Below are 16,153 nucleotides of genomic sequence, written 5' to 3' on the forward strand. Positions count from 1 at the left end.
TGGTCCATTAACTTGCAGGCAATTTTTAAGCGCACATTTTTATTACTTCCCATTCTACCATAGAGATATAAAGTCTAATAGGCTTTATTTGTATTTCTATGATTCTACAGACCTTGGCTGGGAACCTGGGGCTCACCAAAATTGTTCCCAATTGGGCCCCGCACCTCCTAAGGCCGGCCCTGCCTATCTGGCCACAAGATCAGCGCAGGTCGAGCCCGATGCCACAAGGGGCCCCAAATCATTGCAACGCTCATCACTCAGCAGAGATAAGAGTGCACAGTAATCATCATGAGACCCAGCAGTGGTGTGTGAAGTGTGTGTGTGCAGAGGATGAAAACCTCGGCAGGCAACCTTCTTCAGTCACGACCTGAAATGTCACCAATCCTTTTTATCCAGAGATGTTGCCCGAGTTACTCCAGCACTTTGTGTCTATCTTCTGCAGAAGCATGTGCTGCACACACCAGTGACATTATTATGGCCACGCTGATGCACAAAGGTAAATTGCATTCTCTAGTGCATGGCTCGGTTTCCTGGATGGCAGACCTACCATTGAAAATGGTCACCATTTCTTTTAAAAAGGTCTTTGAAATGTAATCACAGCATAGAAACACCAACACAAATAGATCAAATGTGTAGATCCGGCAGTCACTGACAGCAGCATCAGGATATCAACATTTAAATCTGTGCAGACCTGCAGATTCTTGAGGTTGCTGTCAGTTTCACTGTGTGACGAGTGAGAATGGAGAAAATGTCATCTTCATTACAACTGCAATATCCAGGCCATTAAGATTTAGACCTCAAATAAGAACATTCTTGACTTCATGATACTGATCTCTGTAAGTTAATTATACAATTCAAGAGACATAGGTCAGTGAGACACTATGCATGAGAATACCAGCATGGAGTTTATAATGTCACGTTTCAAGCAGTAATACTTTTTTATTATTTCGTTCTTTTTCTCTTTCATGGCTTATTTATAAAGGCTGCACATGACTGCTTGAATTGGTTCCTTTTTTTTTTGGAATTACATCTTCCATTCAGATAGAGTGGTTCCTGGCATCTTATCACTTTGTAAAATATAATGTGTTAACAACCGAGCTATGGAATCGGTCGTGCAATTCAGTTTTTATTTTATCATAAAAAGGTTTAAAATCTTTCACCAGTAATGCTCGGAGAATAAAATATGATATGTACTTCACATTTAAAATAAAAGATGATTTGCAGGACTCTGTGTTGCAAATTCATAATACTGCTTATCAAATTGCTACTCCCGCACAGTTGGGATTCGCATGATCTGTGGTGAAGGAGTAACTGGGATCCAAGCAGGCAGGCTGTTGCCTGTATCCTCTGGATTTAATCCCCCTGATATGCGACATTAACGGCTTCATAATTAGTTTTGAAAGGTTGTTTATTGCAAGTGTTTTCTTCAGATTCGGCTCTTTGTACCAGTGTTGCAATTCAGTAAGGTCAGGCCTAACCTTTGGGCCCCCTCTCCACATAATCCTTTATCCTGTGCATCTCATAATATCCAAAAATCTAACAACCTCTGCCTTGAACATACTCAGTGATTGAGCCTCCACAACCCTGTAAGCTAAAGAATCGTAAAGATTCCCTTGACGCATGTGAAGGAATTTCTTCTCATCTATGCCATTTTTTATTTAGACTGCAACCCTTGGTTCAAGATCCTCTCCCCGCCCCTCCCACCATCAGCAGAATTTTAATGTAAAGGGGAAAAGATTTAATAGGAATCTGAGGGGTAACTTTTTTACACAAAGGATGGTGAGTGTATGGAACAAGCTGCCAGAGGCGGTAGTTGAAGCAGGGACTATCCCAACGTTTAAAAGACAGTTAGATAGGTACATGGATATAACAGGTTTGGGGGGCTATGGGCCAAATGTAGGCAGGTGAGGCTAGTGTAGCTGGGACATGTTGGCAGGTGTGAGCAAGTTGGGCCGAAGGGCTTGTTTCCACTCTGTGACTAATTCATGCATTTAACCCCCCATATCCCATGAGAATTATGTCCTTTTCAATGTGATTACCTATTTTTATTCTAACCACAAGAATATAGGCCCAATCAGTTTTATCTTGTGGGACAAATCCCTACTCCTACCAGCAACCCCACCCCCCAAATAGTTGTGTATAGAGGCTTTTAGAAGGCACGTGGAGTGCAGGAAATAGAGGGATATGGATCATGTATAACAAATTAAATCTGTTCAGCTAGGCATCAAGTCCGGCACAAATATTTTGGGCCGTGGGGCTTGTGCCTGTGCTGTACTGTTCTGTGTTTTATATTCATCTAACTTTACACTTTACTTTCGACCTTCCTCAGGGAGATGAGACCCGTACCTACTATTCTGTACCTATTACACCAGGGGGCTTGTGTAGTTGAGTAAGATGTCTTTCGTCTTATGCTCAAATGCTATTGTAATAAAGCCAACATATTCTTTGCTTTTCTGGCTACTTGCTACTCCTGAATGTGACCTCTAGGTAATTTATGCAGCAGGATCCATAGGTTCCTCCAGATACCGCTAATTTTACTCTTTCCAAATAAAACAAAAATGTTTTCATTCTTTCCACAAAATTGGTGACTTTTCACTTTTCCGTTGTGCATTTCATCAACCATGCCCTCGTGCCTGTAGATTAATTGCTGGGGTCTGACTCTGAAGCCGGTGGTACCCCAGTTACCAATCCCAGCTTGAAAATATCTACTTATTCCTTCCCTCTGTTTTCTGCTTATTAGCAAATTCACAGTTAAGGGTGGCATATTGCACCCAACCCTGTCTGCACTCATTTTGTACCATCACATCTTGTGTGGCGACTGAAAATCCATATACAGGTCATGTCCACATTATGGCAGGGTTCTGTTCTGTGAACTGTTCATAACACAAATAATTTGCAAGTAAAAAATCAGCCCCAAACCAAGTTCCTACACAGGAAAAGATGCATGCAGCGCACAATAACTGGCAATTAAATCCCGCCAGTCTCCTGAATGCATGTTCTTATGTAAGGGAAGGATCTGTGCACTACATCCATTGATTCACCGTTACCTATTCTGTTAATTGCAGCCTCAGAAACCCCGAACAGACTTGTCGAGTAAGATTTGGCTTTCATAAATCCACGCTGAATTAACCAAATCCTATAATTTTTAAGCAACCTTTAAGTGCTCCTTAAATAATAAATTCCAGTAATTCCCTCCCACTTAAGTTGCAACGGATTGTACAGATCTACATCCATTATGTCCTCTTTTACATCCCAGTGATTGGCTTATATCTCCCAGGAATTAAAAAGTGCTCCAGAGTTCCAATAATTACAGACAAAAATAATTCTGAAAACAGTTAAAAGGTGTCGCAGGCAATTCACGTGCTGTTCAGCATCTTCTCCCCTCCCATTCATTCTGAGAGTTTCCATTAGCAGTAATTGATAACAAAAACATCAGGATATTTATTTACTTGCCATTTAAGAGGCTTCATATTCACAATTTGGGTATTGTGTTTACCTTCATTACAGCAATGACCTTGGATGTGAAAATTATGTGTAATGACCTGTGAATACCAAAGGTATACAGTAAATGTTATTCTTCTTTTGTATTCAGGTCACCCAAGGTCACATTATTACAGCAATGCAACATTTTATTAAAATATTGTGTTTAACTAAAATAAACCTTGATGTGCATGTGTGGGATGTGCGAATGAACCAGACATTATAGTGGACCTAAGAGCTTTCTCCTTCCACCTCTGGGATCGAGGTTTAAATTCTGCCACGATACATGAAGTAGGTATCTGTCTGGTATGGCTGTTTAAACTTTTAAATGAATTGACATTGGGAAGTCAACAGCTTGGACCCCAGTGGCCCTGAGTCCACAGCATCAACTGGCCTCAAAGGCTTCACTAATTGGACCTCAGTTGGTTCAGAGGCCAAAAGGCCAAAGAGCTGTAACGAATGGAACAGCCACACTGGAGCAGCAAGTTACTGAGATATCCTGACATAGTGATGTTGTAGCTTTGAGATTACATCTGGCCTCTGTCATATGTGGCTCAGAAATGCCTTGTGCAAAGTGGGGAAAAATAATCACCTCTTTGTACTGTTTTCATTTCAAAAAGGACCCCAAAAAAAAGTTTTCAACATTTGGTTTGGTTCTTCGCAGTGGTGTTTTAGGGGTGACAGGTTTTGTGGATTTAGACCCAAGTCAGAGCTTAAAATTATCTGTCAATGCTAATACCTTGAATTGGCACTGAGGGGATATTTTTTCACCTCAGCTTCAATTTTTAAATGAGACAAAATATTTAAATCCTGCATGCTCATTCAGGTGTATGTTAAACACAGCTGGCACATTAAGGTGAGACATGTCTTTCAGAGTTTTAGTAAACGCTAGACTAAGTGGGACCAGTTAGGTCCCATCTTCGCACAGGAGGGCTGGTCCCCCAACGCAATATTCCACCTCTCCACCAATTCCAATATTGGTGGCCAGTAGGGGGGAGGGCTTTCAGGAGTGCTAGTATGGGTGTTTTGCACCAAAGGGACTGGTTTCCAGAGGGCTAGTATGGACATTGTGGGCCGAATGGATTCTTGAGCTGGCAGCTCAGTCACTCAGGCCTGGCGGGCTCGCAGCTCAGTCAGGCCTGGTAGGCTCGCAGCTCAGTCACTCAGGCCTAGTGGGCTGGCAGCTCAGTCACTCAGGCCTGATGGGCTGGCAGCTCACTCACTGAGGGCTGGTGGGCTGGCAGTTCAGTCACTCAGGGCTGGCGGGCTGGCAGTTTACTCACTCACGGCTGGTGGGTTGGCAGTTGACTGACTCACGGCTGTTGGGCTGGTAAGTTGACTTACAGCTGGTGGGTTGGTAGTTTATTGACTCACGGCTGGTGGGCTGGCTGTGCACACGGCTATTCCTTGAAATTCCATTTCTGGACACCAAATTCAAATGCTATTTCATACCATTTCAAGTAGAGTGCAGGCCACCAAATTCAAATGCAATTTCATACCATTTCAAGCAGAGTGCAGGCCACCAATTTCAAATGCATTCTCATACCATTTGGGTTTTATACTCCTGCCCCCCCGGAAGGGGTGTTACCTTCATCATGGTGATTGACAGGCGAGAGGACCAATCAGCTGATCTCAAGATTTTTTAAACATTCATAACTTTTTTATTTTTCATTGATCGTAAAAATCCTCGGGGCTGCCTCAGCAGAGGAAGACTGAGTAAGATGGCCAAAAATCATAGCGGTATATGGTAGTGTTTTTTTTTTTTCTAAGATCAATATGCAGCGCAGACAGGAAGTGGTCAAGATGAAACTTTTAGTTATATAGATTTTCTCTGAATAAATTCTACAACCTCTTTCTTGATTAGTACAGGTGTCAGGGGTTATGAGGAAAAGGCAGGAGAATGGGGTTAGGAGAGATAGGTCAATCATGATTGAATGGCAGAGTAGACGATGGACCGAATGGCTTAATTCTGCTCCTATCACTAATGAACATGAGAAAGATTTATTTCATTATTTTATGCGTGACCTTGCTATGTACCATAGGACTGCAATAGTTGCAACATAACCTGCCACAGTGTATTGAAGAACATTGGGTTTGAAGCATGTTTTCATTAAAAAAATGTATTCATAAAATTTACGCAAGTACTATACCACAGAATATTTTCACCACTTTCAATGCAAGTGATGCTATTCCATTCACATTGCATTAGCATGACATCAGTTTTCTCCTTATGAACATTCCTTGATCAAATGGTCCCCTGGGGATTTTACACAGGTTCCAGTATGTAATGGAAGGAGGCTCTACATCGCACCTTTATATAGGTTGCATCAAACTTAGACACATCTATCAGAATATAGCCTTGAACCTTACACTGTGCCAGTCTGCAACATGAAGTGCTTCTCATACTTGAAGACCAGTGAATTTTGGGCAAACCAGAGGGTGTTTTAGACTGAACTCATGGTCTACCAGCAGCAGTTGATAAATTGTCTCAGTGTGTGTCCTTGGGAGCAGCTTGCAGAGCACCAAGTCTCGTGTGGCACAGATGTTCGAGATTAACCTTGGCCATTAAGTTTCCAGATTGTCCACACAATCGCACGTTCCAGGAGGAGATGCTGATTGTCACATTCCCAGCATGACTGGTGTTAGGGGCAGCATGTCATGGCAACAACACTGCTACTGATGGGAAAGATCATTCCCATCACCATCCAAATAAGCTCAAGGCACTTGTTTGAAAGTTCTGATGAAGCACTTTTGAGACATTCTTGAGGGTGGTATTTGGCACCTTAAGTTATTTCATTGGTTTTAATTGAGATTGATGTTTCAGTATCATGCAAGGTATGTGTTACAGTCTTCTGTAGTCTATTCTTGAGCTGAGACAACATCAGTGTCAATATACTGATGATGTTGGTTTCAGTTGGTTTCAGTACCTGAAGCAGGCAAAAGGGGACTATAAAAGGAAGCTGGAGAAGAAACTGCAGTACAACAACATCAAAGAGGTGTGGAGAGGATTGAAGACCATCACTGGCCAAGGAGAAGAGAAGCCAGCCGTCAGGAGACGTGGACAAGGCCAATGAGTTTAACCTGTTCTATAACAGGTTTGATCTGGTATCCCCTCCCACCTCTACAGGTGCAGCCTCTCCCCCACCATCACCTCCACGAGGCAGCCCCCGCAACACCACAGCTGCAGCACCTCCTATGCCGGCAACTCCTCAACTGTTCTTCACGGCGGACGAGGTGAGAGCTGAGCTGAGGAGGTTGCGCCCTGGTAAAGCAGCTGGCCCTGATGGTGTATGTCCCAGGCTACTAAAAGACTGTGCGGCTCAGCTTGCGGAGCCGCTCTAGACCATTTTCAACCTGAGCCTCCAGTCAGGGAGGGTACCAGGTCTGTGGAAAACATCATGTCTCATGCCGGTTCCCAAAGCAGGGCGGCCGACCGAGATCAACGACTACAGACCGGTGGCCCTTACATCCCATATCATGAAAACAATGGCACGGCTACTCATTCGTCTCCTGAGACCACAAGTCCAGCACGCACTCGACCCACTACAGTTTGCATACCAGGAGAACATTGGGGTGGATGACGCAGTCCTCTACATGCTGCACCGGATCTACTCCTTTTTGGACAAACCCGGTGGCTGTGTGAGGATTATGTTCTTCGACTTCTCAAGTGCGTTCAACACCATCCAACCCCTGATTCTGAATGACAAGCTTAAGAAGATGGGGGTGGATTCCACATTTATCTCCTGGATATACAACTACCTGACGGTTCGACCACAGTTTGTCAAGCTGGGGGACAGTGTCTCTGGCACAGTGGTGTGCAATGTTGGAGCCCCACAGGGAACGGTTCTGGCCCCGTTCCTCTTCACCCTGTATACAGCAGACTTTAACTATAAGTCTGACACATGCCACGTACAGAAATATTCAGATGATACAGCGATTGTGGCATGTGTAAGGAACGGGCAGGAGGAGGAATACAGGAACTTGACCAATTCCTTTTGTGCCTGGAGTGAAGAGAACTGTCTCATCCTGAACACAACTAAGACTAAAGAGATGGTGGTTAACTTTGGCAGGTCCAAGCTCCCCCTTCAGCCGGTCAACGCTGCAGGGGCTGACATTGAGGTGGTGCAAACATATAAATACCTTGGAGTGCACCTTGATAACAAACTGGACTGGTCTGTCAACTCTGACTCCCTCTACAAAAAAGACCAGAGCAGACTCTTTTTCCTCAGAAGGCTCAAATCTTTCAATGTGTGTAATGATATGCTGCACATGTTTTACAACACTGTGGTTGCAAGTGTTATTTTCTACGCTGTTGTCTGCTGGGGCAACAGCATTAGTGCAAAAAACAACAAGAAGCTGGTCAAACTGGTTAAACGAGCTAGCTCAGTGCTGGAGGGGAGAGTAGACTCTGGGATGGATGTGCTTGAGAGGCGTATGAGGCACAAGGTGCAGGTCATCCTGAAAAACCCCGGGCATCCCCTCCATGTAATTCTGGAGAGTCAAAAGAGCACTCGGAACAACAACCAGCTCCTCTCCCTGCCCTGTGGAACGGAGCGGTTCAGGAGATCCTTCACCCCTGCCACCATTAGATTTTATAATTCGGACCGCTAGGCTGTTGGTTGGGGGCTTCTGGACATCTGAATTTCCCTGAGGGGATCAATAAAGTATTTATTATTATTATTATTATTATTATTATTAATCAATATTAACTAATTGTAGGACAATAGCAGTTTTATACGATTATGATATGTGGCGTTTAAAATTATAGAATCCTTTTCTCATTTAAACTGCTGCAACCCTTGGCACATTCGAAGAGGCATCCTGCAGACTTTATAATTAGAGGCTAATGTTTTTTGTTACGAGAAAATGAGTGTTTTTCCCTTTGTGGTATTGAGCTCAATCTCTAAACAAATTATAATGGGCAAGTTAAATTCTTGGTGTACTTTGTACATAGTTGCATTAATACACTTGCATTAATCACATAATTACTGGGTTTGTGTAAAAGTTCTGAATTTATGAAGTGTTAACTTGATTCTACGTGTTTAAATCAATTAATACAAGCCTGCAATTTAGAGTGAGAATAATAACGAATCTATGGGCTCTTACCTTCGCAACAGAGAAAATTGGCAGTGATTTCTGGAGTACTCCTGTGCACAGTTAAAACTGCTGTCACTGATTATTTGCTCATCAACTGGTTATTCTGTTACAATCTTTTCAGTGCAATCAGCAAAAATGACTCGTCTACGCAGTTATTCACAAAGCATTTTTACTTTCTTGCAAACAAAATCTCGAAACTGGGTGGCACGGTAGCACAACGGTAGAGTTGCTGCCTTACAGCAACAGAGCCCCAGGTTCGATCCTGACCATGGGTGCTGTCCGTACAGAGTTTGTACGTTCTCCCCGTGACCACGTGGGTGTTCCCTGGATGCTCCAGTTTCCTCCCACACTTGAAAGATTTATTGGTTTGTACGTTAATTGGCTATGGTAAAGATTGTAAATTGTCCCTAGTGTGCAGGATAGTGCTAGTGTACGGGGATCGCTGGTTGGCGTGGACTCGGTGGGTCGAAGGGCCTGTTTCCGCGCTGTATCTCTAAACTAAACTAAAAAAAACTAAAAGTAAACTCAAGAATTTGTTTTTATGAATTTGACAGCTTCTTAACCATAATTATTGCATATTCATGTCTCTGAATACCCTAATAATTTTGAGTGTGGATTATTATTACCTCAGCTTAATACATCAAATTTCTATACTTTCTCACTAGTTGCAATTGGACAAGGTTGGAACTGAAATATCACCAAGTTTATTTGTGGTAGGAACTGAAATATTACAAACTTGGCAATAATTCTGTTTCTACCTTAAAGTTTAAATAAAAACATTTATTTCAATCTCTATTGTGTTAGCAGATGAGTCCAGTTTTAACTCAACATCATTGTGGGCCGAAGGGCCCATTCCTGTGCTGTACTGCTCTGTACTATGTCCTATGTAAAACATTCCTTTAATTCTCCTGGGTGCTTCAAAACTCAAGGTTGCGATGCGGAATTTGCTCTCCTCCCTCTTGCATATTTTTTCACCCGGAGGGTGGTTGAAATCTGGAACATACTGTCTGATCAATGATGGAAAAGAGGCTCTTAACAGTTTAGCAGGGCTTCCAATTCTCACACATTGAGCGTGAGAATCACGCATTTCGCCAAATTCTCACGTTCTCATGCTGATCACAAATTTCTCACGCTTGGTCATGCGAAATTCTGTGATCAACGAAAACGTCAAAACTCATATCAACTGCATGGGCCGTGGGTGTTGGCAAGCCGGGGCTGAGGGAGGGATGGAACCAGAAGCAGCGGCGAGGACAGATGCAGACGGGGAGCCGGGGCTGGCGAATGTTTGCCGGGCTGGCGAGTCGCTCGCTGCAGCTCCGGCCATGGAACAGCCTCACTGCAAGAGTCCCGGCCCATCGGAGGCGTCGGAAGCATTGCGCCGCTGCCGTGAGAGTCTCGGTGCCGAATTCACCCAGGTGACTGGCATGGATCAGGCTGCGGCCCGGTGCATCCTGGAGGACAACCAGTGGCCGCTGGAAGTAGGTACCAAGCACTGGGTAGAAGATAGTGGCCTTCAAATGGGGGTGGTTGGAGAAAGCATCCTGCTTGCCTGCTAGATTTTCAGTTACTGTAACTGCAGGAAAAATGTTCCCGATGTTGGGGGAGTTCAGAACCAGGGGCCACTGTTTAAGAATAAAGGGTAGGCCAGTTAGGACTGAGATGAGGAGAAACTTTCTTCACGCAGAGAGTTGTGAATGTGGAATTCTCTGCCACAGAAGGCAGTGGAGGCCAATTCACTGGATGTTTTCAAGAGAGAGTTACACTTAGCTCTTGGGGCTTGCTTGGGATATGGGGAAAAAACAGGAAAGAGGTACTGATTTTAGAGTAACAGCCATGATCATATTGAATGGCAGTGCTGGCTCGAAGGGCTGAATGGCCTATCCCTGCAACTATTTTCTATGTTTCTATGCTTGAGTACATGGCAATAAAACTCAACCACTTGATTTGAAGCATTCATGCATGGTGGAGGTATAATGTAGTCATAGAATGATACAGTGTGAAAACAGGCCCCTCAGCGCAACTTGCCCATACCCACCAACATGTCCCAGCTACACTACCTGCTTTTGGTACATATCCCTCCAAAACTGTCCTATCCATGTATCAGTCTAACTATTTCTTAAATGTTGGGATAGGCTCTGCCTCAACTACCTCATCTGGCAGCTTGTTCCATACACCCACCACCCTTTGTGTGGAAAAAGTCACCCCTTAAAAAGTTACATCTTAAAAATACTTCAAACAAAAAACATTGAAATCATACTTCTACAATACACTAAAACATGATTTTAATATATCAAATTTTTTAAAGTCCCTACAGTGGGAGGGGGGACACCTCCCACACCCTCCCCCCACTTGGTTGCTCTACTCCCTCACGGGTACCCCAAGGCCAGTGATCAGTGATCGCTCAGCCTCCCCACTTTCAAAAATGCTCCGTGGCCCCTGGTTCACACAGAGAACACTGCCAGATGTGAGCGGGGAACTGAGGCCAGTTGTCCGTGATGTCTGGATCCCAATGCTCAGCGCTTCATGTTTCGGAGTTGACTAATGTGATTGATTTGTAATTGTCCTGATTTGTAATTAGTTGACAAAACCTTAATTTATTAATCTGGAATATCCAGGGGGATGGGATAAGTGTAATATTAAAATAACATGCAAGGTGTCAGGCTGTCTGTCACAACATACAACCTCGATAACCCATTATTTTCTTCAGTTAAATATTGGGAAGGTGGTACTATTGTCATTTGCCACTCAACTATTATGTTTGATTACCTCACTGACTATTTCTAACCCCCCCCCAAATTCCTTGGACAGGTTGAATAGAAATGTCCCCAATCTCGTTGTTTTATTTAATTGAACACGTAGATGAGCATCCCGAAGGGGTGTAATCAGATGGAAACTGATTCAGGTGCGATGTTTAAGAGCTTGTTCAAAGAAGGGGCATATTTTAAAGGAGTGACAGAGATACTTGCAGGGGAATGTGTGAGGAGGTTACTATTTGTCTTTAGTTTCATTTGAACCAGGACATCTGAAGATTCAAAGTTTAATATAGTGCTGATACTGACTCCAACCAACCACGTAATGAATATCATCCATTCCGGAGGTTTTATTTTTCTGATGCCATTTAAACTTCACTTGGATTTCAATCACTTCAGTGTAAAAGTAATTGGGAATGGGGAGCATTTGAAGAAAAATCTGCCCTCGGTACATATTAACTGTAATATAATAATGTATGCATGTTGGTAGGTGCAATCATAACAAATATTTTTTTATCATTGTTGTGTTATGAATACCACAGAAAATATTATGTACTCTCAAGATCACATTTAATAGAATAATATTGCTTAAATATATAGTTATTGGACTTTGCATTTCGGTAAAGTCCCAGCTGAGAGGCAGACAGCAAAATACTGAAAATATTGGGGGTGAAAATGACTTCAGGACAGTTTGTTAGGAAAATGAAGGAAATGGTAACAGAATACCTATACAGTTGAATGAGTATAATTTTACAGATGAGAAATTGTGTTCAACCAATTGATGACTTATTTGACAAAGTAACTAGCATGTTAGATAACAAGGAAGCCAATGGATGTAGCACATTTTGTTATACAAAATTTGGTCTGTGAAGTGCCCCATAGAAGATTACCGCATTAGATAAGCACCTGTGGACTTGAACGTGATAGGTTAAGTCCAGGGGGTCAGATATGGGGCTTTATGTGTGGGCCAGATATATTGTCAGTGCAGAGGGGCTAGGAGCAAGGCCAAGTGTGCATCCAGAGTCAAGGTCTGGAATAGTACTAGGTGTGCAGTCAAAGCAGGGACAATGGCAGTGTTCAGCATTGGGAACCTAAGCAGGTAAGCAGCTATGATCAGGGTAGAATAGGGGGCCAGGTGTAAGGCTGGACTCAGGGTCAGGAACGAGAGAAGGTATGCAACTGGAGTCAGGGTCAGGAGTAATACCAGGTGTGCAGTGAGACCCAGCTTGATCAATATGGGCCAAGTGTTTGATTATAATCTGATTTCAATACGTGAATATAATTAGATCTTTCGTGTGCTGCACCTGTTGATCAGAGCCTGGCTCTACTGTGGAATGTAATTTGGAATGTTGTTTAGCCTAACCTTATTCATAGCTAATCCAATTTAAAGCATATATATTGCATTCAAGTGTAAGTTATAAGACAAGTATGCAACAGATTGCGCAATTTCAAGCTGAAAAATGCAAAAACTCCACACTCTCCCCCTCCTATCGGTCGCTACGCTCCCTCCGGCTTGGTCTCTTGCAATTTCTCACTCCCAACTCTCATCCAATGTTGGCAGCCCTGAGTTTAGAAATGAATAGAAAGCACTTGAAACACAATGGCATAGAAGACAATTTGCCAAATGCAGGAAACTGTGATTAGGGCAAGTAGTACATAATGTTCAGCAAGGACATGATGGATCAAAGGGCCTGCCTCCGTGCTGCGTGAATCTGATGCTAAATTTCCCTACTCAGTGAATGGTGGTATTTGTCTCCAGAGAGGGTCTTAGAGGCCTTGTCACTGAACATGTTTTAGAAGGCAGATAAAATTCTAGACAGAAAAAGACATGATGGGATTGTAAATAACTTGTTCTAAACTTCCTCCCAGTCTAGTTTCAGTCATTAAAATACTGAGTCAAGCACTTGCGCATCTAAACTTTAATTTGGAAAAACACAATAACAGTTCCCCACTACTATACCTAATCACCATGGGTTCGATCCTTGTATCTGCCTGGCCAAGCCCCACTAGCCTCGTGCAAGCAGAGACACTCCAGAAGGTTACGCAGTCCTAAGCGTTCTCCCAGAAGATCGACACAGGACCTTGTGGGAGCGGCCTTTTATAGGCCCCCAAAACTTGAGGGGCCGAATCACACGGGGGTGGTCTCTATACAGTCCAATAACAGATATCAATGAACACAGTACATGATAGACATTTCCCTAACCTAATAATACAGTGACTAACACAATGTATCTGACAAAGTTTCTAGATACAAGTTAACAGAGATAAATTATGCAACATGTGCCTGGATATTCAAGAAACCCAGACAAGGCTCAACACTTAACCCAATCAACATCGTGCAAAGTAAAGCTTTGCAACAATATTTATAATGTGTATGTCTGGTTTGCATTCACCCAATGCGTTTCATGCAATTTACACCTAATTGTAAGAATCTGCAGATGTTCCATTCTCTTACTGCAACTCTTATGTAGGCTCTATACAAGCTGGCACCATTCTGCAGCTTGTCCCATTTCTGCAGAAGGCACATTTAAATTGACCAAATTGGCTTAGCAGTCCAGAAGCCTTTACTCAATTTTTGTGTCCTGGCATCTCCAATTTGGCCAGAATTAACAGGATAGCACAGTATGGGGTAGTGTGGGGAGAGCGCAGAGATTTGGTCATGAGATTACATCTGCATGTGGTTCACTTTTAGGTTCTGTACTCAAGCCGTCACTGTGGGTCTCCTCTGAATCACTTACTGCCACATACCATCACAATTGCTACCCTAACTCTCAGTACCCATTCAAGACCCTAAATATTTTCAACGACTGACCATGCCACAAACCCCTCAGCATTTGACCGTAACCTACAGTCCCCTTCAGGTGGCACACACAACACAATGCTAGTTTTGCCTTGCATCGCAATTAAAAGATTTCTAGGCCAACGCTTTATCTATTTGAGCTGGGTGTTCTCATGATTAAAACTGGCTTTTCCCCCAGTCTACATATTTGGCAGTGGCAGAGAACCATTGCCATTGGGAGTGGGGCAAGCTCGATTGAGTGGGAGAGGGCTGGTGCGAAGGTGGTGTGAAGGTTGAGGAGGGAAAGAGAGAGAAGCCAGTGATATAAAGTCATAGTCTTACAGGGTGGAAACGGGTCCTTCGGTCCAACTTGCCCACACCAGCCAACATGTCCCATCTACACTAGGAGATAATATGGATTATCATATTGAATGGTAGAGCAGGCTTGAAGAGGCCACTCCTGCTCCTAATTCTTTTATTTCCATGATTTATCTGTATGCAGCTCATCATTTAACCATATTTCAAGCAACCTGCTTTGTTTTGTTTGTGGGCAGAATGTGGATTTCTTGCTTGTTGCTTTGTTGGAGCTCACACATTAATACCAGGTGCTTGTATTTTTTTTCTCAGGTCAGCTTGCTGCAGGTACTTGTGAGATAGTCACTCTGGACAAAGATAGCAGTCAACCGCGAAGGACTATAGCCAGACAAACTGCTAGGTGTGCATGTAAAAAGGGGCAGATTGCCGGCACAACGAGAGCAAAACCAGCCTGTGTGGATGGTAAGAAAATAATTGAAGTTTATATATTTTTATTGCTGCTTCCTTGGTCTGTTTAAAGAACAAACCAAAGTTTACAGAATTACATCACATAACAGACCCATTTTCGCTCGTATGCGAATCTTGTCTATTGCACCTGAAACTTAAGAGGAATTGGCATTTGTTTGTGTGAGAAAGAGAAAATATGGACTGAACAAGTTGTCATTTGTGGGGCTTGAGATGAGTTGGTGAACCCATCAATCATTGCTTTGCAGAAGAAATACCAAGAGCAAATAGAAAACCCAATCTTCGCCCACAGTTAAAGCCACCACTTCAGATTCTAGTTTGTCATAGATCAAAAGCCATAGTCTATACTGTCTTCATGATTGGTTAATGGAAGTTATGTGTAAAGCATTTTCTTGATATTGTAAGAAAATATTGGTGGGAAGATATTCCATTACATTTTATTATTATTGGCAGAATATTCCATGATTTAAAAATGGAAAATGTATTCTAAATCATCACCCCTTCTTGTATTATTAATCTCAACCATACACTCTGTACTGGTCAAACAATCGATTGACCAGAAAATAATAATTTTTGACTTTTTCCATTCAAAACCTTTTTCCAATTTTGAGTTGCAACAACCTCCAGCATCAAGTTCTGGTCCCACTGATCTACCAACAAGGGATGGGTGGTGGGTGGTAACTGGATGCAAAAGAGAACTATCAATTCCCTTAAAGGTAAATCATTCAGTCCAATGACAATGGATCAAACTTTCCGGTGGGAAATCAAGTGATGAAACTTAAAAGTGCCTGTTTACTTCTAGTGTTCAAGTGTTAATTTCTACCTCCACTTAAGGCAACAAACTGAATTTAGGCGATTGATTGCATTTAGGCTACAGGCTGCTATTTATAAATGGATGGCATTGGGCGGTTGTCTGTTGGTTGGCACTTACTGGGTTTGCTCGGTTGTGATCTGCTGATCTCTGGATGGCATCAGTGCATTGACAATGGGTGGTTATGTTTGGGCTGGCACCCAGTGATGCATGCATGAATTCCTGTGGCTAGCTGGTGTTTGTAGTTGGCAGTTTTTGTTGGTCAGCTACTTTATGGTCATTGGTGGTTGCTGCTGCTGAATAGTTATATGGCTTGGCTTGTGTATTAATGTGAGGAAAAAAAATCACTTGGTCATTGAGGTGCTTAGTTTATATGTTGAAATAAAATGCATTGTAACTAGGGGCATAATACAGTGAAATGCAATATGAAAAATTTGTATCCTGCATGTTTAAATA

General features: G+C 42.8%; 1 protein-coding gene across 4 annotated transcripts in view; it reads left to right on the forward strand.

The window, feature by feature from the left end:
* tafa5 (TAFA chemokine like family member 5) overlaps positions 1 to 16,153 on the forward strand; it is a 716,074-nt gene that overhangs the window by 338,463 nt on the left and 361,458 nt on the right. For all 4 annotated transcript variants that reach the window (XM_033039766.1, XM_033039763.1, XM_033039765.1 and 1 more), the window contains exon 2: positions 14,734 to 14,883. In XM_033039766.1, coding sequence (XP_032895657.1) covers positions 14,734 to 14,883 — 150 coding nt within the window. The remainder of the gene's footprint in view (positions 1 to 14,733; positions 14,884 to 16,153) is intronic.

The sequence above is a fragment of the Amblyraja radiata genome, chromosome 21 (assembly GCF_010909765.2).
Source record: "Amblyraja radiata isolate CabotCenter1 chromosome 21, sAmbRad1.1.pri, whole genome shotgun sequence".
NCBI classification, from domain to species: Eukaryota; Metazoa; Chordata; class Chondrichthyes; order Rajiformes; family Rajidae; genus Amblyraja; species Amblyraja radiata.